Source organism: Pongo abelii, chromosome 18, assembly GCF_028885655.2.
Source record: "Pongo abelii isolate AG06213 chromosome 18, NHGRI_mPonAbe1-v2.0_pri, whole genome shotgun sequence".
NCBI lineage: Eukaryota > Metazoa > Chordata > Mammalia > Primates > Hominidae > Pongo > Pongo abelii.
The window spans coordinates 85983764-86006690 of NC_072003.2; the positions used below are offsets into that span (position 1 = coordinate 85983764).

The window sequence follows — 22927 nt, forward strand, 5'->3', positions numbered from 1 at the left end:
GACAAAGATAATGCATCTACATTTTCGTCTTCTGTTCTTTTATTGGAAATGAGTGGCACGCCCCGATTGCCTTCTAGTCGCCTCCCCGAAGCGAAGAGGCCTGGTGGGTTCTCTCAACATCCTTTTGCTGAGAATCGAATACGCAGCCGATGAACAGCCAGGAAGGGTGCAAGGAAACCTGAAATACAAATGTTCTCCCTGAAGCCCTCTTCCCTGCCCAACCAGACCAGCAACTTCCAAAATTCTGCCCGTGTTTAGCCTTTTTAAAGGGGTGTCTCACTCCTTCAGGGAAAGTGGGAAAAGGGGATCTGATTATTGAGGTGTGGAAGGAATAAATAATCAGTCCACAAATAAACAAACTGTCCGAGATTCCTAGAGGAAAGGAGAAATCCTTGAAGGAGATCCAAGTCGCTCCAGGTCCGCCTCCCGAATAATATCATCCCCAAGGGCTCTTGAACCGTTTGCAATCAACCGCTCACCCAGTCTCCCCACGGAGCGCGCTCCCCAACTCACACTACCCACCTAACAAAACAAAAAAAGGCTAAAATATAGAAAATCAACTTGGAGACTCCCAGGGGGACGTTGTCAGGAGCAGGAGGCAGGGACAGCGCCCTGGGGTCGGTGTTAGCGGCCGGCGCCGGCCTGGGCCAGGGGAAGCGTCCACGCTTGGCGCCCGCGGTGCGCGGCGCTCATCGCGCGCGCCTTCGAGCGAAGCCCCCGCGGAAAACAGGCTCGGGTTTCTCCTCGCAGGGCCCAGGAACTCGGCTCTGCCTGGCCCCGGTGGGTCGCTGCATTGTCCCGGTCTTCTGGGAGCGCGGGGTCAGCTTATTAGAGGGAATTTCTACCTGGGAAAAGGGAGAGGAGTTTCGAAGCTGAAGTTGGTGGGCTGCGAGTGTCCACGCGGGAGACGAAAGGGGGAAATAGCAGAGTCACTTCACCCTTTTCCCCAAACCCCGCAAAACTGCTTGCAGTGACGGGGATGATTTGCCGAATTCACGGCGAATTCGGAGGATTAAATTGTCAGCACGTTGCTACCTTCCCCTCTATCCACTCTGCTGCCTGGCTCCTCGACGGGGGGCGAGGGAAACTCAGTTTCTAGGGTTTGCCTCTAAAACCTCGATAGGTTATCCTTGACGACCCCGAGCCTGGAAACTCCCTGTTGATGATTAATTATTTGATTAAATAAGTATAACATCCAGGAGAGGCCCTGCCATTCCAATCCAGCGCGTTTGCTTTGAATCCATTACACCTGGGCCCCCATAATTAGGAAATCTAATTATTCGCTTCATCACTCATTAATAAGAAAAATGTCCCAGGATCATTGCTACTTACAAGGTCTTTGGGGGAGATACTTTACTCCATTAATCCATTCTATTTTATATTTCAAACTGATTTTTTTTTAACAGAGGAAAGTGGCTATTTTTTTGTTCTGGGCATGTGGGCCCATTCACTAAAATGTGATCATAAAATAAATGTTAATAAGATATAACTTTTTAAAAAGTCTTTTCATGTGAAGACGGAGTCGCCGCGGAGGCCGGGGCGGCCGGGTCTTAGAGCCGACGGATTCCTGCGCTCCTCGCCCCGATTGGCGCCGACTCCTCTCAGCTGCCGGGTGATTGGCTCAAAGTTCCGGGAGGGGGCGTGGCCCGAGGAAAGTAAAAACTCGCTTTCAGCAAGAAGACTTTTGAAACTTTTCCCAATCCCTAAAAGGGACTTGGCCTCTTTTTCTGGGCTCAGCGGGGCAGCCGCTCGGACCCCGGCGCGCTGACCCTCGGGGCTGCCGATTCGCTGGGGGCTTGGAGAGCCTCCTGCGCCCCTCCTCGAGCGGGCCGAGAGTCTACCTGGGTCCCCAGGCCGCGGCGTCTCCGCTGGGTCCGCGGCCGCCCGCCTGCCCGCGCTGCCGCCGCCGGGTCCTGGAGGCCAGCTGGGAACGGGGCCGGCGCTGCGCTCGCCCGGGGCGAGCCCTCCAGGATGCCTATCCGCCCGGTCCGCTGAAAGCGCGCGCCCCTGCTCGGCCCGAGCGCCGCCGCCCGCGCCCCCTCGCCCCGGAGGCTGCCAGGAGCCCGGGGCCGCCCCTCCCGCTCCCCTCCTCTCCCGCTCTGTCTCTCTCGCGCTCTCTCGCTCTCGAGGCCCCCCTCGCTTCCCCGGCCGCAGTCCGTGCGCGCGGGCGCCGGCGAGCCGTCTCGGAAGCAGCATGCAGGCGCGCTACTCCGTGTCCGACCCCAACGCCCTGGGAGTGGTGCCCTACCTGAGCGAGCAGAATTACTACCGGGCTGCAGGCAGCTACGGCGGCATGGCCAGCCCCATGGGCGTCTATTCCGGCCACCCGGAGCAGTACAGCGCGGGGATGGGCCGCTCCTACGCGCCCTACCACCACCACCAGCCCGCGGCGCCTAAGGACCTGGTGAAGCCGCCCTACAGCTACATCGCGCTCATCACCATGGCCATCCAGAACGCGCCCGAGAAGAAGATCACCCTGAACGGCATCTACCAGTTCATCATGGACCGCTTCCCCTTCTACCGGGAGAACAAGCAGGGCTGGCAGAACAGCATCCGCCACAACCTCTCGCTCAACGAGTGCTTCGTCAAGGTGCCCCGCGACGACAAGAAGCCCGGCAAGGGCAGTTACTGGACCCTGGACCCGGACTCCTACAACATGTTCGAGAACGGCAGCTTCCTGCGGCGCCGGCGGCGCTTCAAAAAGAAGGACGTGTCCAAGGAGAAGGAGGAGCGGGCCCACCTCAAGGAGCCGCCCCCGGCGGCGTCCAAGGGCGCCCCGGCCGCCCCCCACCTAGCGGACGCCCCCAAGGAGGCCGAGAAGAAGGTGGTGATCAAGAGCGAGGCGGCGTCCCCGGCGCTGCCGGTCATCACCAAGGTGGAGACGCTGAGCCCCGAGAGCGCGCTGCAGGGCAGCCCGCGCAGCGCGGCCTCCACGCCCGCCGGCTCCCCCGACGGCTCGCTGCCCGAGCATCACGCCGCGGCGCCCAACGGGCTGCCTGGCTTCAGCGTGGAGAACATCATGACCCTGCGAACGTCGCCGCCGGGCGGAGAGCTGAGCCCGGGGGCCGGACGCGCGGGCCTGGTGGTGCCGCCGCTGGCGCTGCCCTACGCCGCCGCGCCGCCCGCCGCCTACGGCCAGCCGTGCGCTCAGGGCCTGGAGGCCGGGGCCGCCGGGGGCTACCAGTGCAGCATGCGAGCCATGAGCCTGTACACCGGGGCCGAGCGGCCGGCGCACATGTGCGTCCCGCCCGCCCTGGACGAGGCCCTCTCGGACCACCCGAGCGGCCCCACGTCGCCCCTGAGCGCTCTCAACCTCGCCGCCGGCCAGGAGGGCGCGCTCGCCGCCACGGGCCACCACCACCAGCACCACGGCCACCACCACCCGCAGGCGCCGCCGCCCCCGCCGGCTCCCCAGCCCCAGCCGACGCCGCAGCCCGGGGCCGCCGCGGCCCAGGCGGCCTCCTGGTATCTCAACCACAGCGGGGACCTGAACCACCTCCCCGGCCACACGTTCGCGGCCCAGCAGCAAACTTTCCCCAACGTGCGAGAGATGTTCAACTCCCACCGGCTGGGGATTGAGAACTCGACCCTCGGGGAGTCCCAGGTGAGTGGCAATGCCAGCTGTCAGCTGCCCTACAGATCCACGCCGTCTCTCTATCGCCACGCAGCCCCCTACTCCTACGACTGCACGAAATACTGACCTGTTCCGGGACCTCCCCTCCCTGGCCCGCTCTGGCTTCGCTTCCCAGCCCCGACCCAACCAGACAGTTAAGGGGCTGCAGAGACGCAAAAAAGAAACAAAACATGTCCACCAACCTTTTCTCAGACCCGGGAGCAGAGAGCGGGCACGCTAGCCCCCAGCCGTCTGTGAAGAGCGCAGGTAACTTTAATTCGCCGCCCCGTTTCTGGGATCCCAGGAAACCCCTCCAAAGGGACGCAGCCCAACAAAATGAGTATTGGTCTTAAAATCCCCCTCCCCTACCAGGACGGCTGTGCTGTGCTCGACCTGAGCTTTCAAAAGTTAAGTTATGGACCAAATCCCATAGCGAGCCCCTAGTGACTTTCTGTAGGGGTCCCCATAGGTGTATGGGGGTCTCTATAGATAATATATGTGCTGTGTGTAATTTTAAATTTCTCCAACCGTGCTGTACAAATGTGTGGATTTGTAATCCGGCTATTTTGTTGTTGTTGTTGTTGTTCAGAGCCATTAATATAATATTTAAAGTTGAGTTCACTGGATAATTTTTTCATCTTGCCCAACCATTTCTAACTGCCAAATTGAATTCAAGAAACCGATGTGGGTTTTGTTTCCTGTACAATTATGAGATATAATTCTTTTTCCCATTGTAGGTCTTTTACAAAACAAGAAAATAATTTATTTTTTTGTTGGTGGATAAAGAAGTCAAGTATCTGATACTTTTTATTTACAAAGTGTGATGGTTTTGTATAGTAGGTTCCACCCTGAGTATTCCTAAAAGAAAAAAAAACTTTAAAAATCTAACTTCATCTATGTTTGTCTTATGTGGTCTTAATTGTTGTACTTACCTTAAAATAAACCCATGTTGTTTTTTCTGCCCAAAGTTTGGACAGTGTTTGTGTTGTTGCATTTTTTAAAAACGAGGTGTGTTTGCAAACCCACCTGCTTTGATTATTTTTGTTACACAGGTGGGTATATGCGTAGACACATAAAAATGACCAGAGAATAGGAGCACACACCTGCTGTCTTGTTTAGTGACAGAAAAAGCCTTTTGATTAATTTTAAAATCCCACTCTAGGATTTTTTCTTTTCAAGAAACCACCCAGTTGGAGGGGGCTGCCTGAAGGACCGGACCATGAGCTTGCTGTGATGCATTTTGTTAAATGCAGAAAAACATGCTAATTGTCAAAACAAACAGTGCCACTTCATCTCAGTGTCCAGCCATCCCCAATTTAGGAGGTGAAGGAAGGGAAGAATAAACATTTCCCGTTTGCTAACTGCAACCCAGGGTGAGTCCTGCTTTCCCCCGATTTTATAAAATTTGAGCTTCTTTGCCTGCTTTAATGGTTTTCCAGAGAATTTGAACTGGGCCAATGAAGGTCTGAAGGGGACAGATTTTCTAGCATTTAATATCCATCCCCCTTAGCAGCCAGATCAGAGGGGAATTTCAGACTTCATTACTTCTCAATGTCATGTCTAAATCTACACCCTCATCGCAGTGAAAAATTTTAAAACCTCATTACCTTTCAAAAATAATTTATGATGCTTTTAGAGTTCTAAATTCAAGTTTTTCAATATGTTAAATAATACAGATTATTTTTTCTTTTCAATGTTAATATCTCGTCTTTTACATTTTTAATAGCAACATAGTTTTTGTGAAATGTAGCTGATGAAATGGCTTTATTATCTATTTCAATGGCTGAAGTCCGCCACTCCCCTGCTGGCTTCTATGTGTGAATTTGGGGACCAAAGCTTCATCAATTCCCACCCCAGCAGGTGAGCTGTACCTTGCCAATGCTGAAGTTCTTTGTGAGCTTAACGTTTCAAGACCTGATGATTTTGCTAAAGGTGATTTTGCTTGATGCCGTGGCGCTGAACGTAACCCGGGTGTTGTTCTTGTTGTTGTTTTAAACATGGCACTTTACCTCTACGCTATGTTGAAATAGAATTAGGGGAAGCTTAAAGCATAATAATTTTCCCCATATGTGCAACACAGACTCTTTCAATCTGTGGCCCCAGAGGTGGCACACAGTTAAGATTTGGAGGCTGTTTCATTGCTTTTCATAATGTGCGGGTGCCCGGGCGTCCGGGTGCTAGACTTTCAGCAGGCCCCAGGCCAGGCGGGCTTCGGTTGAGTGAACAGGAGGAGGAAGTTAAGGAGGTAGGGGTGGGGAGAGACCCTCTCCAAGCTGCAGAAGAAGGTGGCCCAAGTTCCTTGCCTGCGTCTGCCGTGACGGTTTCATTTTACTTCTCGCTTCATGCTATTTGCCCCAGGAGAAGAGGAGAGTATTCCAGACCCCAAGCGAGCTGGCTTTTCCCCTTCCCTAGATGTTTGAAAGAAAGCTTTCTGAAAGCTTGCCCTCATCGTAAGCTTTGAAACCGTTGGTGTCCTGTTAGTGGCGAGGCCTGAGAGACTCACAGAAAATAAAGGAGAGCGACGGTGTGGCTGAGAGCCCCCAGCCCTGCTGTTGAAACTACACTGGGCTTTTTGCACCTTTAGGAAGCCTTTTTAAAGAAGTCCTGCTGTGTGGGGGCCGGAAGCCCAAGTGAGTGGCTCTTGTGGAGGTTATCGGGAGGGGGTTTTTCCATTCCTTGGGGAACGTGGGCAACTGGGGGATTGTATCTGAAACTTTATTCAGGTCTTCGGCGGCAGCAGAGTGGAGAACCAGGCCCTTAGTGTGTAGCGGCCTGGGGATTTTGGGACTCATCTGAGGACCCTGTCACTCAAGGCTTCCTCGTCTCGGTGGGGACAGGGATAGGTGCGGTAAGTGCTAGAAGGCCGGTGGCCCCTTGTGCTGTGAGCTGGCTCAGAGCTCTGCCCAGCCCCGGTGTTCTGGGGTTGCAACAACCAGCGTCCTGCAGTGCCTGTGTGGACCTCAGGCCTGGGGGCTTAACGGCCTCTGGGGCATCTGTTGCTCTCCCAGCGGAGTGGGAAGATTCCACAGCACGTGCTGTGAATAGCCAACGTTCTCGCCAACAGTTTTGTGTCTTGGCAGCCACCCTGCCCATCTGCTGCCCAGTGTACAAAAAGTATGTGCCCAGGGCATTGGCTATTCTTGATCCACTCATCCTTTTCCTATTGCCTTCTGGTCCTCAGGAGGTTCTGGGCCTTTCAAGGAAAGGGGAAAGGAGGTTGAGGATGGAAGGGTCAGAGTGTCTGCCACAGGCTGCAGGGACTCTGGGCTGGGGCAGCTCTGCAGACCACGCATATGCAGTTTGCACGAAGTCTGTCTGATAACTCTGTGCCTTCCTGACCCAGTAAGAAGATATTGCAGGGCCAATCACAGAGATGTCGCGAATCAAATGAAAGCGCCCAAACACCATGGCAGAGACCTTCCCATTGAATTAACGCTGCGTCCCTGGCGGGTTTTGGCTGGGTGGCCTCTGACTCTAAGCACAGCCCAGTTATGACAGATATGGGCCACCCGGAGAGACCCCCATGGCCTCTGAGCATCCCATACATTCTCAGCCCCAGAGAGGCTGCAGCCAGAGTAGCCTCCTCGAATGGGCCATCTTGTGTAACCTCTGAGGCTCCACCCCGTGTTCACAGCTTTCAGGAAGAGGGACTGCCTGCGTCCTGCTGGCCGTGCCCAGGCCTCTCGAAGGCTGGGCTTGGGTCTGTGGTCAAAAGGCCATCACTGCTCTGAAATAGGTGACCTATCCCTGAAGATGCAAATCTTGCTGTGACTTTTGTCCGGGAATTGCTGGAGCACTGGGCTGGGAATGAGAAGACCACATCTTTCTGTGTGAACAAACCACTTCCCCTCCCTGGCCTTGGTCTCTTTATCTGTAAAATGACCAGGTGGCCAGGGCTGCGCTGCACTCCCCTTCTGGGCATAGCCAGGGCTGCTGCCATGGGGCCTCACTTATGCTGCTGACCCTCCTGCCACCAAGACATGAAGATCAGAAGCCAGACGCAGAAGAAAACACAGGGTCCTGGGAACTTCTGCGCTTGGCTCATAAATCTTTCGGGGATCCGTCCCCTTCCCTTTACCCAGTGACTGCGTGGGGGTTGCTGCTGGCGCAGGGAGAGGCTTGTGAACAGAGCTCCCAGCTCACCGGTGAAAATGAACCCTGTGTGCTTGTGAAGGTCTCCTCACTCCTCCTCCCCACCCCCATCCAAAAAAGGGGGTGGGGGTGTTGGGCAATGTTGGTTGATGGGAACTTATTGTTAACTGAAAACATGAGCTGGGTGGAGATAGAGACACCAAGATAAGACACCCATTGAAGGGTGGGCAGAGCCACTTGTCTTCAGAAGGTGCTGGGGTCTCCGAGCCTGTGGTTGGCACCTTGGGAACGTGTGTTTCCCTGGGTCCCTGTCTGACTCTCTCAGTGGGATGAAGGTTGGTAAGTAGAGACCTGAGGTTTTATGCCTTAGGTGCCAGTAGGCTGAGGCTGGTTGGGGGTCTGGAGTCCAGTGCCTTTGTTCCAGGTGAGTGGGACAGGCCGGGTCAGAGCTACCCAGAGAGCCCGCCCCTTGCCTCCCAGTGAGCGCTTTCTTGCACCACATATTTGAAATGCTTTCCCAAACTTCGAGCAGCGCGTTCCCTGCCTGCCTCTTGCATGGCCTCCGCTCGCCAAGACGTTTGAAATGTTTGCTTTTTGACATACGCATGTAAGGAAGGGGGCGGGCGGTTTCAGGGGAGATTGGAAGGCTGGCAGCTGCTCTTCAGGGGCAGCCACTGGGTCTGGGAAGACACCACCCACCTATAATTTGTGCCAGGCTTTCTCTTCCCTTTTCAACCTTCCTGCTGTAGAGCAAAAGCAGAGGGCTAGGTTTGAGTGTCAGCCTTGTGGGGACTTCATACTGGGCGGTGGGTGTGTGAGGAGGGAAGGGGGGATGGTTGGTAAAGCTGCTGGCATCCCTGACCCATTTAGGGGATGGAGCTGGGAGGCTTCCACCCGCTTTGTGTCCTGAGGTGCAGCTTCATGCGCTGGAACCTCAGTCTATGCCCGCCCAGGCTGCGAGGTCGTGGAGACACTGGGCCTCGCCTGTCTCAGCGGCCCTCTGGCCCTGGGTCTCCATCTGTCTTGTGTTATTTTCACAGGTGGCCTTCCTAGTGGAGTCCCTCTCTCTAAGGCTGAATCCATGTGCACCAACTCAGGCCCTTACAAAGATTCAGGTGACATCAGACAGATCACCTTAAGCACTCTGCGACAGTCTCTCGGCTGAAAACAGTCATAGCATTGAGAGGGTTATCTCCGGGATTCATGAATGTCACACAGGTTGGCAAGGTGCTTCCATAGTGTCCTGTTCATAGTAAACTCTCATGACCAGCCATTAAGGTGTACCTGGAACATAGAAGAGAAAAAGAGGAAGAGAAAGGAATCTTTGGTCTGAGTGACCTGCATTTATCATACCGTGCTGTGCAGCCCCGGCGGGGAAAGCCACTGTGTCTGGGAAGATGCCACTCACCTTTAATTCTGCCAGGCTTTTCCTTTCTTTTTCAACCTTCCTGCTCTACAGGGAAAGCAGAGGGTTGGGCTTTTCAAAAACCCAGTGAGAGCATGTGCACCAACTGCCTCTGTTTAGAGCCTTTCCATCATTTCTGGGAACAAGGTGTGCTATAAATAAGTGCATCATTTGGGAAATCCCGCCCTACTTTTGGGTCTCCTTCTGCATTCGCTGATTCAGTGGGACCACGATTACCTTCATGTCCCGCTCACTGCCTCCCAAGAGAAGGGAGGCCCTGGGCCCTGCTCCTCCAGCTCTGGAAATCTTCCACTCTTTTCAAAGTGGGCTGGGAGGGAAGGAGGAAGAGGTCTTCTGGGTTTTGGTGGGACATAAGCAAGGACTCTGGAATTTTCTTATAATGTTCTGAATCTCCCAGCTCCAGAGGTGCTGCACACCCTCTCCTCTCTGGAGGGCCCCTCTCCCACTGTCTACTCCAGACAATCTCTGCCTCTGAGCCCTTCCAGATACCTGAGCATGTCAGACCTCAGAGCACCCACTTTTGGAGGACACTCACGTGGGCTGTGGTCCCTGTGCTGCCATTTCCTACTTTCAGGGTCTTGGGGTGTTCTGTGTCGAGCCTCAGTTTCATCATCTGTCAGATGGGTGAATCTGCCATGCCTGCCTTTCACAGATTCAGTAAGGGTTGGCAAGAGAACTTCCATGGAGCCCTGAGTGTCCACACCTGGTGCTATTATAAGATGATTTTCTGTCTTTGGAGCACTTTCTCATGGGACACCTGAGGCAGATTAACTTACAGGGCTTCGTTCGGTTTCCTTGTTTGCAAAATGGGAGCGACAAAGGTTTCTATTAGGGCTGCTGTGAGGATGAAATGGCTCAATACATTTTAGTTATTCATATTATTATCATCTTTGTCTCCAATGTTTTTAGGTTGTCAGTAAGGTGAAGGGCTAAGCCCTTCATCTTTCCACCGCAGCTCTTCTCAAACATGCTACACATGCGGTTGAATCTTACATACGTATATAACACATACACACATTGTATATGTGTTAACTGTCTTTACGTTTGGAAAAGTGATGCAGATATTTGGAAAGCGACACAGATTACTGTTAACTCAGGTTTCTGCTTTGTACTTTCCAGTGAGGAAGGTTGACTGGATGGCTTGGGGTGCAGTGGGAGGAGCTCTTGTCACCCCTCAGCCTTTTTATCTGAGGCCGTTTTCATCACCAATGCCTGGGCTCTGATCTGCCTCCCTGAGGAGTGCACATGCGCTTTGTCCCAGGACTGGGAACGAGGCTGTCTACCCTCATCCCACGCTGAACCCCGTTTCTGCTCAAGCCTCAGAGTTGGAAACTCCAGTCCTTCTGGAGCATCCGGGCAGGCCAGAGATCTCAGGCTTTTCTTGCAGGCTGGGAGGTGAGCCTTCACCAAGTGACTTCTCAGATGACGCGCTTTTCTGGGATCCGAGGCTTATGAATCTGCAGGGAACATTCAGTGTCCCCATCTGGCTCTCTAGGACACTCGTTCTAGAGGCCCGCCCGGCCGTCTCCCAGGCTCCGCTGCCCCCGGCAGGCCCTTCGCTCCGGCCTCAGCCAACAGAGCCTCCGCACGAGGGCGCATCCGCTCTCGGACTCCCAGGGCTTGAGCCTGCACTCCCCGGAAATATGGAAATTGCCCCAGCGCGGGGTTCCTTCTAACAGAGGCCCCTCCTAGGCTCAGGTTACAAACTCATCAATCACCCGGGAGCCCGGAATTCAAACCCGCTCTGGAGCCGGGCTGGGGCGCAAAGCCGGAGTTCTACAGCTGAAACCTCCCAGAGACTTTGCACACTTCTGCAAACGCGCGGGGCTGGGTGTGCGTCTCCAAACCGCGACTAGAGCGTGGGCATTTTTTTTTTTTCTCTCTCTCTCTTTCCTAATCTCTCTGTCTCTCTCTCTCTCTTTTTTTTTTTTTTTTTTTTTGGTTTACTATCGGTGCCCCGCCCACCAGCCGCCCGAGTCTCCGCCCACGTCCCACCCATTACCAAATCGGGCAGTATTTATCACTGTACAAATTCAAGCTCGGATTTGCCTTAGAGTTTAGAAGACGCGCCGGGACGGCGGGAGTTTCGGTAGAGGCAGGGATGTGCGTGCTGGACTTCGGGTGTCGCGTGGGGAGCTCCAGGAGGGGCTGTGGGATAGGAAGGTGGGGAAAGGGTTGCATAGTGACACCGGTTTATCTCTCGGTCTGGGTGTGTTGGAGCGAGCGCCGAGGCTGGAGAAGGAACTGGATCCAAACTTGAGCTTGCTGGGGCGCGCGGCCCCGGAGAGGTTGGGTGACCCCAGAGACTGTGGGGCCTGCGGGTTGCAAAGGCGCTGGCATTGAGGTTTCTTCACCCCAAGGTTGAAAGGGGTGCGCGGGTGAGAGCGAGTGGTAACGAAAGGACAAAGCCCCGCCCCTCCTGGCCAGAGGTTCACCCCCAGGACCTAGGCGGGCGCGGCCGGGCTGCTCGCTGGACCCACGTTAGAGGAGCAGGGCCGCGGAGGGAGGCCCGAGGTGTCCCAGGGACTGGCCTGTTGCTCCCGCAGGCAGTGCCGGTACCCAGATCGGTTTTTCCACCCTTCCTGCGACTTCCTTTTTGGTATTTTAAATTTACCCGCTCCCCTGCGGTCTACTTATTCCATGGGCTGGGTACCCGGGAACCCCAAACACACGGGTTATTTCTGATTTTCTCATTTTGAAAAAGGATGCCCGCCACATTTCCGTGTTCACAGGCTACCTGGGCACTCACATCCCCAGCCGGGTGTGGCAGCGGCAGACACTCCCTCTACCCCTGTAGGTGCCCTCGGTGCCTCTCCCTCCTTCCCGGCCCACTGGCAGTGGGCCATTTCTACACCCACCTGCCATCCTCCCCCTTCCCTCGTCTCTTTGACATGCTCACACGATTTGCTCAATAAGACGCCAGTTATCCGAATGTGTGTGTGTGTGTGTGACAGTGTGTGTGTGTTTTAATATTCAGGGGGTGATCATAAACAGGAAGTAGTCACACTAGGTGCCGTCTACCCTTACCCTAACCGGTGGAGTGGGGAAGAGAGGCCCCCTTCGAAATCAGCATGATTCAGGATTTTTTATTCAAACAGTGATGTGGGAAAATGTAAAATGAGATGGGGGTGGAGGGCTGCCTACACCCCAGGGTGGGTGGACACAGGGAGAGCAAGCAGGCTTCCCAAATGCCTAATGTAATCACGGGCCAGCTGCATGCACTTGTAAAGTTGTTATAACCCCCTCCTTGTTATAAACAGGAAAGCCCAGAATATAAAGCTGGAGACCCACATTCACAAATACCAGGCCTCCCGCGCCAGCTGCCACGGCCTCCTTTTATGGTGTTCCTCTCTTGCAACCTTGGCCCCATCAGGAGGACCTTACTTTTGCCCCCAGTTCTCGAAATGGGTTTATTTTGAAACCTTCCTCAATGGAGCTGTGGACCATGTGCTCTTCCCCAGACCCCCAGTGCCTTAGGCCTTCCCTTCCAGAGAGACTGGGCTTCCAGAGTCCACTTTCCTTCCGATTTCCGGAGAGCCCTGGAAGGGAGGGTGTGGGAGAGCAGGTCCCTAGAGAGTGCCACCTCCTACTGGGTCTGCCACCTGTTTTTCCAGGGAGGGCTGCATCCCCTTCTCAGCAGACACTCAGGCTTCTTAGACACTCTCCCTGCCCCAATCTAAAAGGTTCCTAGGACCTCAGAAAGTGTTTTACTAGACTGTGGCATCTCGACATCTCCGGTTAAGCCTGGGAGAAGAAAAGGCCTTTTGTGGGAGGACCTGGGGTTATGGGGCTCCCCCAGGCCAGCGTAAAACTCATCCCTGCACACCCACCCCCATCTCCACATCTCATTCCTGGCTCAGCAGACCCTGCTCTGAGCCACCGCAGTCTACATCCTGCCTCACTGACTGTGTGTGCTTACAGCGTCAAGGGGTGGACGTGATATTTCAAACATCAGATCAGTGCGTTTATATATTGGGTGCCCGGAAATTTTTCCAAATAAACACAGCTTGATTCAACTTGGGTGGGCGGACTTATCAACAGACTAATTCTATAAACAAATGAAGGAATAGCCCCAAAACCGATTGGCTGGTATCAAAAAGACACGTGGAGGGAAAAGCTTGGAGTTTTTCAGCAATGAAATTTTAATTAATGTGGGTGGGCTGAGAACACAAGGACTGTTTATCATAGACAATTTATTTTCCAGGGCTAAGTCAACATATAACAGCAAACTTACAACAATTATTTAACATTTTTAAAGCCATGAAGAAGGGACAGAGCACGGAGCGGCCGGGGAGAGCGGCAGAGCCAGAGGCAGAGGCACGGCTGGCTCCCCGGGAGGGCCCTTGCGGCGCGGGGCGCAGTGCGTAGGCCGCCTGGGTCTCCTGCGTTGCGGGGAGCGCAGCGCAGGCTCTAGCTTGCCATGAGCCACCTCTTCGATCCCCGGCTGCCTGCCCTGGCCGCCTCGCCCATGCTGTATCTGTACGGTCCCGAGAGACCCGGGCTGCCTCTGGCCTTCGCCCCCGCGGCTGCTCTGGCTGCCTCGGGCCGGGCCGAGACCCCGCAGAAGCCTCCCTACAGCTACATCGCGCTCATCGCCATGGCGATCCAGGACGCGCCCGAGCAGAGGGTCACGCTCAACGGCATCTACCAGTTCATCATGGACCGCTTCCCCTTCTACCACGACAACCGGCAGGGGTGGCAGAACAGCATCCGCCACAACCTCTCGCTCAACGACTGCTTCGTCAAGGTGCCCCGCGAGAAAGGGCGGCCGGGCAAGGGCAGCTACTGGACGCTGGACCCCCGCTGCCTGGACATGTTTGAGAATGGCAACTACCGGCGCCGGAAGAGGAAGCCCAAGCCGGGCCCCGGAGCCCCGGAGGCCAAGAGGCCCCGCGCCGAGACGCACGAGCGCAGCACGGAGGCGGGGAGCGGGGCAGGGGGCTCGGGCCCCGCAATCTCCCGCCTGGAGGCAGCGCCCGCGGGCCCCTCGCCCCTCCTGGACGGCCCCTCTCCGCCGGCGCCCCTCCACTGGCCGGGGACCACGTCCCCGAACGAGGACGCCGGTGACGCTGCCCAGGGCGCAGCGGCCGTGGCGGTCGGCCAGCCAGCGCGCACGGGGGACGGCCCGGGGTCCCCCCTGCGCCCCGCCTCCCGCAGCTCTCCGAAGAGCTCCGACAAGTCCAAGAGCTTCAGCATAGACAGCATCCTGGCGGGAAGGCAGGGCCAGAAGCCGCCTTCAGGGGACGAGCTCCTAGGGGGTGCCAAGCCTGGGCCCGGCGGCCGTCTGGGTGCCTCGCTCCTGGCCGCCTCCTCCAACCTCCGTCCGCCTTTCAACGCTTCCCTGATGCTCGACCCGCATGTCCAGGGCGGCTTTTACCAGCTCGGGATCCCCTTCCTCTCCTATTTCCCCCTGCAGCTTCCCGACACGGTACTCCACTTCCAGTAAAGCAAACAATGGCACGGTTCTTCTCCCGGCCCAGCCTGAGCCTCCGCTGAGCGAAAGGCCACAGCTCCCACCGGCGGAGGATTTTAAAATGATCTTTGCCTGGGTCGGCCTGTGGGTTCAGGGAAGTGTTACCAACCATTGCGCGCAGGTGGGCGCGCTCGCCTGCCTTCTGCGAAGCAAACTTTTCCCAGCAACCGGGAGCAGCTACGGAGACTTAAAAGATCCCCGCGGGGTCATGGGCACCGCACGTGGGCCCTGCAGGGACCTCTACCGCGGCAGATTCCTTGACTTTTGGCCTGTCTAATGGAGTGTGGTCTTCAGCCGCCCACCGCAGGTCCTGCGCCTCCCGAGGATGCAAGGGCCCGCAGACCACCCAAGGCAGGCCTTACAGGTGCAGTGTGGTCCTTTCGACCGGGGACCCCCGTATGACCGTCTCCTGCTTCGCTGTTGCCGTGTGGCTCAGGCCTTGGTTTTGAGCCCATCTGGGTGGTGGGTGGTCACAGCTGGGTTTGTTCCTGACTTGAAGTTGTGGAGGTGCCGGGGGTGACCCCGGGTTTTCAGGTTTTCTGGGAGATGTAGGGCCCGATGAGGATTTATGACCGATGTTCAGGTATAGAAGCTGACAAACCACCCAGAGCAATAACACTTTTATTTTAAACAGAGAATTTTTCTCTTAATTTCTTTCTGGGTAGTAAAAGGAACATGTTTTATTCTTTGCATAAATACTTGACTGTAAGCATCGACCTTTGAAAACGCCTGTATTAACAATTTTTATAAAGAAAGTGCACTCTATATAACATCTTCTTGCATTATGATAGCTCATTAGCCAACACACGTGCAGCTATGTAACCCACAACAGCAGACGTCCTATCCTTTTGCTTTTGTTTTTAAGGGATCAAAATATTTCAAGGGATACCACGAGGAAGGGTGTGAGGGGGAGGGGATATGCCTTGGACAATGTCAGAGTATTGATTTCCATGTTTTTTCAAGATCCAGGCTTGGTGGTCGCTATATTTTTCAGAAACAGATAACGAAGGACTACATTTATGGGTGAAACAACCAAAAGCAGCTGCAGAGAGAGAGAGGGATGAATGCGGGGGAAGAATAAGGGGACGTGCTGGTGTCCGCTGGAAGGGGCCCCTCTGGGCCCCAGAGGACCTGAGGCTTGATGGCAGGAATCTCCCAGACACTCCTGGCCCCCGCACCCCCTGCAGCCGCCCGCTCTTCCCTCCCAGCCCTGCCAGGCAGGCCTGGAGGCTGATGCTAAATCAATACCTTAAAGAGGTGACTGACAGTCTGGGGAGGGGCGCAAAGGTCTGCAACAAAAATCTAATTAAGAACATTGAGATGTTCACAACCAAGTTCAGCTTGGAACTTCGGGGAAATGCAACCGACATCTATGCCATCTCTAGCTGGGTAATCTTCGAGGCCCTGAAATGCAATTTTCTGAACCTCGAAGTCACTTTTATTTTATGTCATGTGATAAAGACACAAGTAGTCACACACTATTGGAAATAAGCTGGGAGGGAGGTCTTTAAGATCGCTTTTAAAATAGTTTCCAGGACTTGTCTAAAAATGATGACAAACTTTGAATCCAGAGGGCCTGTTGGTCAATGTGTTGGAAAGGACATTTCAGGCGGGCAGAGTAATTGGATAATTCACAGGCATAGAGGTGACTTTTGGAAAATTCATTCTCATATCCATGCTGAACCAGGCTTCCACGACTGGGTTCTACCCAGGCCAGTGGGAAGACTCTGGGAAACTTCAGGCCAGCCTTGATTGGAAGAACTTCCAAGAGGAGCCATTGCTGAGATCCAGGCTCACTGTGATTCACTGAAAATGTAGCGAAAGGGCTGTCACTGGATATTTTGCTATCCCAAACTCTCAGCCTCTGTGAATAAAGTTGTTTTTTCATTAACCTCTCAGTGACTAGTTCAGTGGATTACTGGAGGGAAATAAACAAACAGTGTAATAAGAAAGAGGAGACTGGGATTATATTTGGGAGTCATGTTAGCATCTCAGGAGGCTCTGGCTTCCGAGGGGTAAACACACAGATGGAGGGGAAGGAGTGGAGAGGATGCCGGGCCCAGGAAGCTGCCTCCATATCAGAAAGCACGATGAGTTAATTCTGCCATATTGAATTGGGTTTTAATCTTTCCTTTTTCTTTTTTGTGTTTGATATGTTATCTTGGGAGGTTTTGTTAATTTGTGATGGCTATGTTTTGAAGAAGCAAATAATTTGATACTGCAATTTTAAAAGGATCATATTTTAAAGTTACTGTTCCATAAAGTATTGTACAAATGTTACTTTTATGACACAGAAAAAATGCAGATGTATCCACTTTGTGTGTTTATACATGCATAAAGAGAAATTCTATTTAATCCCCACTTTCATCTGGGTTAGAAAAGCTAAGACAAATGGATAATGAGGTCATTTTTATGAAATCTATATAATTTCATGTGTATTCCTTCCTCCCGACCCAAAAAGAGGAGCTTTGGGTCTTACCAATCCGAATAGCTGTTCTATTGATCCAGATTTAATCGTTGGCTCAAAATTATGGCTCAATAAGATCAATAGCTCTTAATTAAAACAAAATCTCAGCTATAATTAGGGTGAGCCAGAAGCAAGCTTATCATTGTACTCTTAGGCAATCTGAAGGAATACCGCTCTGCTCTCATCTAAACAAAGGGAACAGATCTGCCTTCTGTAAATGATCTTTGGTTCAAGCCCTGATTACACACACACACACAAACACATACCCACACACGTATGAGTGCACTGATCATAATGAGGATATGGCAGGCACATGTATGATAACTAAGTGTGTATACATATGTATACGTTTATATATGTGTATATACATATATATACATGAATGTGTAGGGGTGTGTGTGTGTATTTGTTCTGTGTACATGAATGCTCATAAATGTATCTTTTTTGAATATTCTTGAGACTCAGATCAAGTACTGAGTCCTTTCACTTTAACCCAAGTATTGATACTATTTGAAAGATTTTGTTTTTCTATATAGTTTTTAAAAATAGATAATAATTTCTATAGAGCTTAATAGTTTTGTTTCTCTATGTAGTGTGAACCAGGGATAACTTTATTGTTCTATGTTATTATTGTGAAACTAACAGATTTTATTTAAACATGGTGGAAGACACCCGCTTTGAGAACTTTTCCCTCTGTTCACAAGGACAGAGAACTTTACAAAAGACTCTTGCTCTGCCTGGCCTCATCTAGTTGCTGGCTCTTTTAGAAACGAACGGCCTCCTGGGCCTCCAATGAACCATAAGAGTTTTGAGAACCTGAACAGGACCTGTTTAGCCATTTTCAGATTTAATTGTGCCCATTTGAATGGTGGTCTTCAGCATTTCACTCAAAGTGGTGAGTGTATGCCCGCATGTATGTTAAAGAATTAGCCACATATAATTATTGTTACAGCTGAAAGCCAGAGCCAGCCTGCCCAGACCCTGGCGGGTTAATGTTAACATCACAAAAGTAGGTGACGTTTCCAGTAACCAGCTGTGCCCGGGAGTGAGAAAATAGGGGGAGAGCCATGATTTTGTGTACTTCCTGGATTCATGGTGGCTGGAGTCTCGCTTCCATGAAATAAAGGTTGTTTCATAGAATGAAAAACATAAATGATAAAAAGCAAAGTTTGTCCATTAAAAATAAAAAGCGTGAGTTTGTGGAAAAGTAAGATTCTTTTGACTCACATTTAAAGCAGTTTTTTAAATATGCCTGAATAGCCACGTGACAAGCCCTCTCCTCTGCTGGTCCTTATCCAGAGGCCCCAGTGCTGAGTTCTTCAGGGCTCAGGCAGGGGCCACAGGTGTTTACAGTGACCTGGAGTGGGGCCTGATCACTGGAGCGGGCAGTGGTGGGGCTTGGGCTGAACTGGGGTGAGGGAAGTTCTGTTCCTTCAGATGGCATCCAAATGCCAATTGCACTAGGCAAATCAAATGTGTGGCTTATAGGCCAGATGTAGAGTCAAGCTCAGGCTCTCCACCATGGGGTGCAAATGAAATCTGGGGGGGTCACAGTCAACTCAGGTGTTTTTACACTAGCAGTGGGGGTGGAGGGAGGCAATGGGACAAAGATTTGGTCCCAACCTGTTTTTTCCATTAGGTACAAGAATCAGCGTCCTGGCAGGAAATAGAAACCCACGTAGATGGCTCCATGGAAAGGATCAGGGTGGAAGGACTATTTATGGAGGAGTGGGCTGGGTGGAGGAAACTGCCAGTGATTAGCAAGGATGAGAACAGCTCCATCCTGCCTCTGCCCCCCACAGCCTGCAGCAGGTACCACCTTCAGAGCTGGAGTGGAAAGGAGCCACAGTGCTGGAGAAGACAGGTGGGAAGGGAAATATCCCACCTCTCCTCTTCCGCCTTCCAGCCTCATCTGATTCCTCCCATGGGCTGAAACCTGCCAGAAGCCCAGCCTGCAAGGGAGCCCAGGTAATGCTGTCCATAGGGGTCAACCTGCAGAGGAGGTGAAGAGGGGCTGAGAGTGGACCAGGGAAGGGCTGGGCAAGCTGACTGTGACCAGCACACTGGGGGTCCTTCTGCTGGGACCAGGAAGTTGCCGCTGCCCTGACCACACCTTGATGTACAAGAGCCAAGGCTGGGATGTCCCAGACAATGCCTGCGGCTGCATCTGGAGTTCCAGAAGATTGGAATCTCCCATCTGGCAAGCTTCCAAGAGAAGCAGGCTGTACATACTAATCTGGGTCCCTCTTAGGCGGGCAGGGCCTCGGCCTCAACTGAGCTCCAGAGAGGGCCTGCCCTGGCCATGCATCTCTGCCTGGATGTCTTGGAGTCTGAAAAGTTGCTGGACTGCCTGTGATTGTGCACAGTAGTAATGGTTTTTCTTTTTCTTTTCTTTTCTTTTCTTTTTTTTTTTTTGAGTCTGAGTCTCACTCTGTTGCCCAGGCTGGATTGCCATGCAGTGGTGTAATCATAGCTCACTAGCCTCAAACTCCTGGGCTCAAGCCAGCCTCCTGCCTCAGCCTCCTGAGTAGCTGGGACCATACGTGCACACTATTACACTTGGCTTATTTTACAATTTTTATGTTTGCAGAGAGGGGTCTGGCCTGTTGCCCAGGCTGGTCTCGAACTCTTGACCTCAAGTGACTCTCCCACCTCAGCCTCCCAAAGCACTAGGATTACAGGGGTGAGCCACAGGGCCCAGCCTTCACTGGGTTGTGTGGCTGACGCTGTCCTGCCCTTCTAGAATGTGTGGACCACATGTTGGCAAGGGCATCCTCAAGCCCAATCCAGAAGAAGTTGGGATGCAAAAAGGGTGTCCACCCCAGGGCAGTGTCCTTGTTAAGCCCACTTGGAAGGGTGAGGAACAACACCCTGGAGTTTGTGAGGTCACGTGGACTTCGACAGCATGAGCCTTAAGGAACAGCTCATGACTTTGCAATGTGCAGCAGAAAGTATTATGAACCTCATGCCACCCAGAGCTCTTGGCTTCTCATCTATCCCAGGTAGCTGGTCACCATCTCCTATCCATCTCTTCCAGGTCTGCCCCAACACACCCAACAATGGGAGCAATTGCTGTAATTGCATCTTATTGATTCCTTACCCCTCAGTAATTGATCTAGTTGGGGTGAGGTGGCCCCGGAAGAGGGTTCCTTAACCTGGATAAGAGTGTGGCCTCGGAGCCCAGCAGAGAGAGGCTAATAATGCAGCTGAGCCCTCACTTGCTGTTGACATTGGCACAGTGACCTAACTCTTTTGTCCCTTGACTCCTGGCATGGGTACAAGTAACATTAGTAACTACTTCATAGAGCTGTAATGGGGCATAAATTAAATGATGGTTATGCATTCATGACAACAGCCTGCCCTGGTTCTCGTCTGTAAGTAAGAAGAACAATCTCTCCTCCTGCACGGGACCTCATCAGAGTTCAATGAGTTGATGTTTGTAAAATGTCTGGCATACAGAAAACACTCAATACATGCTAAGTCTTAGGGCTGTATACAGACGTAACCTCTAGTCTCCATTCATGACTTCTCTGTTCAGCAACAAAAACACGAACAAACAGCGCTGCTCATGTTAGAGAATTCTGTCGGGAACAGAAGGCTCCTGGGGCTGATTTCTGCAGTCCTCCTGCCCAGGCAGGCTGGGATCCATTTCATCTTTTTGTTGCCATGTTTCCTCTCTTGAGATGATCCAACCGTTTGAACACGAAACCAAAAGCAAAATAAGCTGCTACACACGGCAGGGGATCTTAGGAAAACCAAAGGAGAGATGATTTTCACAGGCTGGAGGAGAGCAACATTCCTTTGGTGCTTCTTTTCTTTGCCCAGGCGGTACAAGGAGCCTAGAGGAGACTTCCCAGGGCTGACTGTCTAGCCATTGTGAACTCAAGGGCCTTGGGAATGAATACAACTCTTTATTGCTGCCCCCCAGCACTGAGACCATTCCTATAAGCCAAAACAGAGGTTCCACCCCTCTCCTGGGGAGAAAGGGCCTAGCCTGGAGGAGCAGTTTTCCCTAAACTCATGCATTTCATAGCCCGCCTTATAAAGTGTAAAGAGTATTTCTTTTCAATGCTGTAGCTAAATATAGCAGGGCTTGGTCAGCTAGAACATTTTTAGAAAGCACATTACAAATCAGGAATGTTTTGCAGAAATAAATAAACTTTCCCACATTTTTGGACTTTGAGTCGGTCCTGCAGCCTCCATCTTGAGAGCATGACTGGTGGGGAAATGATGAATAATTCATCACTGGCACTGCCCAGGGCTCTTTCTGGAACCCTGAGTGTACTGGACATTCTGCATTGACTGAAGTTGTGGGATAAGGATGGACATGCAGGGAGACACTCTCAGGCGAATGGCTGCCCCCTGTCTCCATAAGGGCCACTCAGTGGCATAAGGAAGAGAAACAAATGTATCTCCAGTGTGTTGCATTTCTGACTCAGCCATTTTGGGAGGTGTTCACTGCGGCATCCAAATGCGATGAGAAAAAACCCATGAGGCTGTGGTTCCCACCTGCTCTGCACCAAGGATGACCTGGGAGTTTTGGATTCGCCCAGCATCTGTGTCCTAACCTCAGGCCCTGGCTCACTTGGCCTCTGGTGAAACCAGACAAGTGTATTTTTATAAGTTCCTCAGGCAATTCTATTGATTCTGCAACCAGAGCTGAGAGCCCCTGCAGTGAGGTATAGATGCCACTGGATGCATTTGTAGGGGTAGAGAGAAGACATACTCAGCATTAGCTATCATTTCTTTCTTTTCATCTATGCATATTTACATACAAGTTTTGTTTATTCAGAGTAGACTCTCAGCATCTTTCTATGACCTCAACTACCCTTTTTCTTTATTCTGTGTAGATTTGTCTTTCAATAAAATACCACCATAGAAGTTATATGTGTTCATACAGGAAATGCATAATATTCAGAAAGGTGGTAAAAAAGGAACAAACCTGTAGCCCCACAATTACTTGTAGTAATCCTACCTCCAAGAGTGTGTGCTTGGTATCTCCAATGTATTTTGGTATTTCTTTTGGTATATCATCTTTCTCTAAGTTGTTTTTATTTCGTTAATGCTACCACAATTACCTCCACCATGGTAATTGTGGTAATCATCACCATCATCATCACCACCACCACCATCGTTGTCATCATCACTATTGCCACCACCACCATCATTATCATCACCATCATCACCATTATCACCACCATCACCATTATCATCACCACCACCATCACCACCACCACCATCATCACCATCATCATTATCACCACCATCATTATCATCACTACCACAACCACCATCACCATCACCATCACTATCACCATCATCATCACCATCGCCATCGTCATCATCACCATCATCACCATCACCATCACTATTAACATCATTATCATCATTACCACCACCATCATCATCATCATCACCATCATCACCCTCACCACCATCATCATCACCCTCACTACCATCATCACCATCACCATCATCATCACCATCACCATCACCATCACCATCATCATCACCATCACCATCACCATCACCATCACTATCACCATCATCATCACCATCACCATCATCATCATCACCATCATCACCATCACCATCACTATTAACATCATTATCATCATTACCACCACCATCATCATCATCATCACCATCATCACCCTCACCACCATCATCATCACCCTCACTACCTTCATCACCCTCACCACCATCATCACCCTCACCACCATCATCACCATCACCATCACCATCACCATCATCATCATCGCCATCATCATCACCCTCACCACCATCATCATCACCCTCACTACCATCATCACCCTCACCACCATCATCACCATCACCATCACCATCACCATCACC

The 22927-nt window shown here is 52.2% G+C and overlaps 2 protein-coding genes across 4 annotated transcripts; both read left to right on the plus strand.

The window, feature by feature from the left end:
- The first annotated feature begins 1686 nt into the window (after positions 1–1686).
- FOXC2 (forkhead box C2) lies at positions 1687–4580 on the plus strand. The gene has a single exon (XM_024234065.2). The coding sequence runs from the start codon at positions 2195–2197 to the stop codon at positions 3698–3700; it is 1506 nt and encodes a 501-aa protein (XP_024089833.1). The 5' UTR covers positions 1687–2194; the 3' UTR covers positions 3701–4580.
- On the plus strand, positions 4581–18278 carry FOXL1 (forkhead box L1). Of its 3 annotated transcripts, none has more exons than XM_024234068.2 (2): positions 4581–4986; positions 13336–18278. In XM_024234068.2, the coding sequence occupies exon 2, from the start codon at positions 13552–13554 to the stop codon at positions 14575–14577; it is 1026 nt and encodes a 341-aa protein (XP_024089836.1). In that variant the 5' UTR covers positions 4581–4986; positions 13336–13551; the 3' UTR covers positions 14578–18278. The 3 variants fall into 3 exon arrangements, with proteins under 3 accessions (XP_024089836.1, XP_063573470.1, XP_024089834.1); XM_063717400.1 differs by lacking the exon at positions 4581–4986 and adding an exon at positions 11202–11234; XM_024234066.3 differs by lacking the exon at positions 4581–4986 and adding an exon at positions 11205–11294.
- Positions 18279–22927: the final 4649 nt, after the last annotated feature.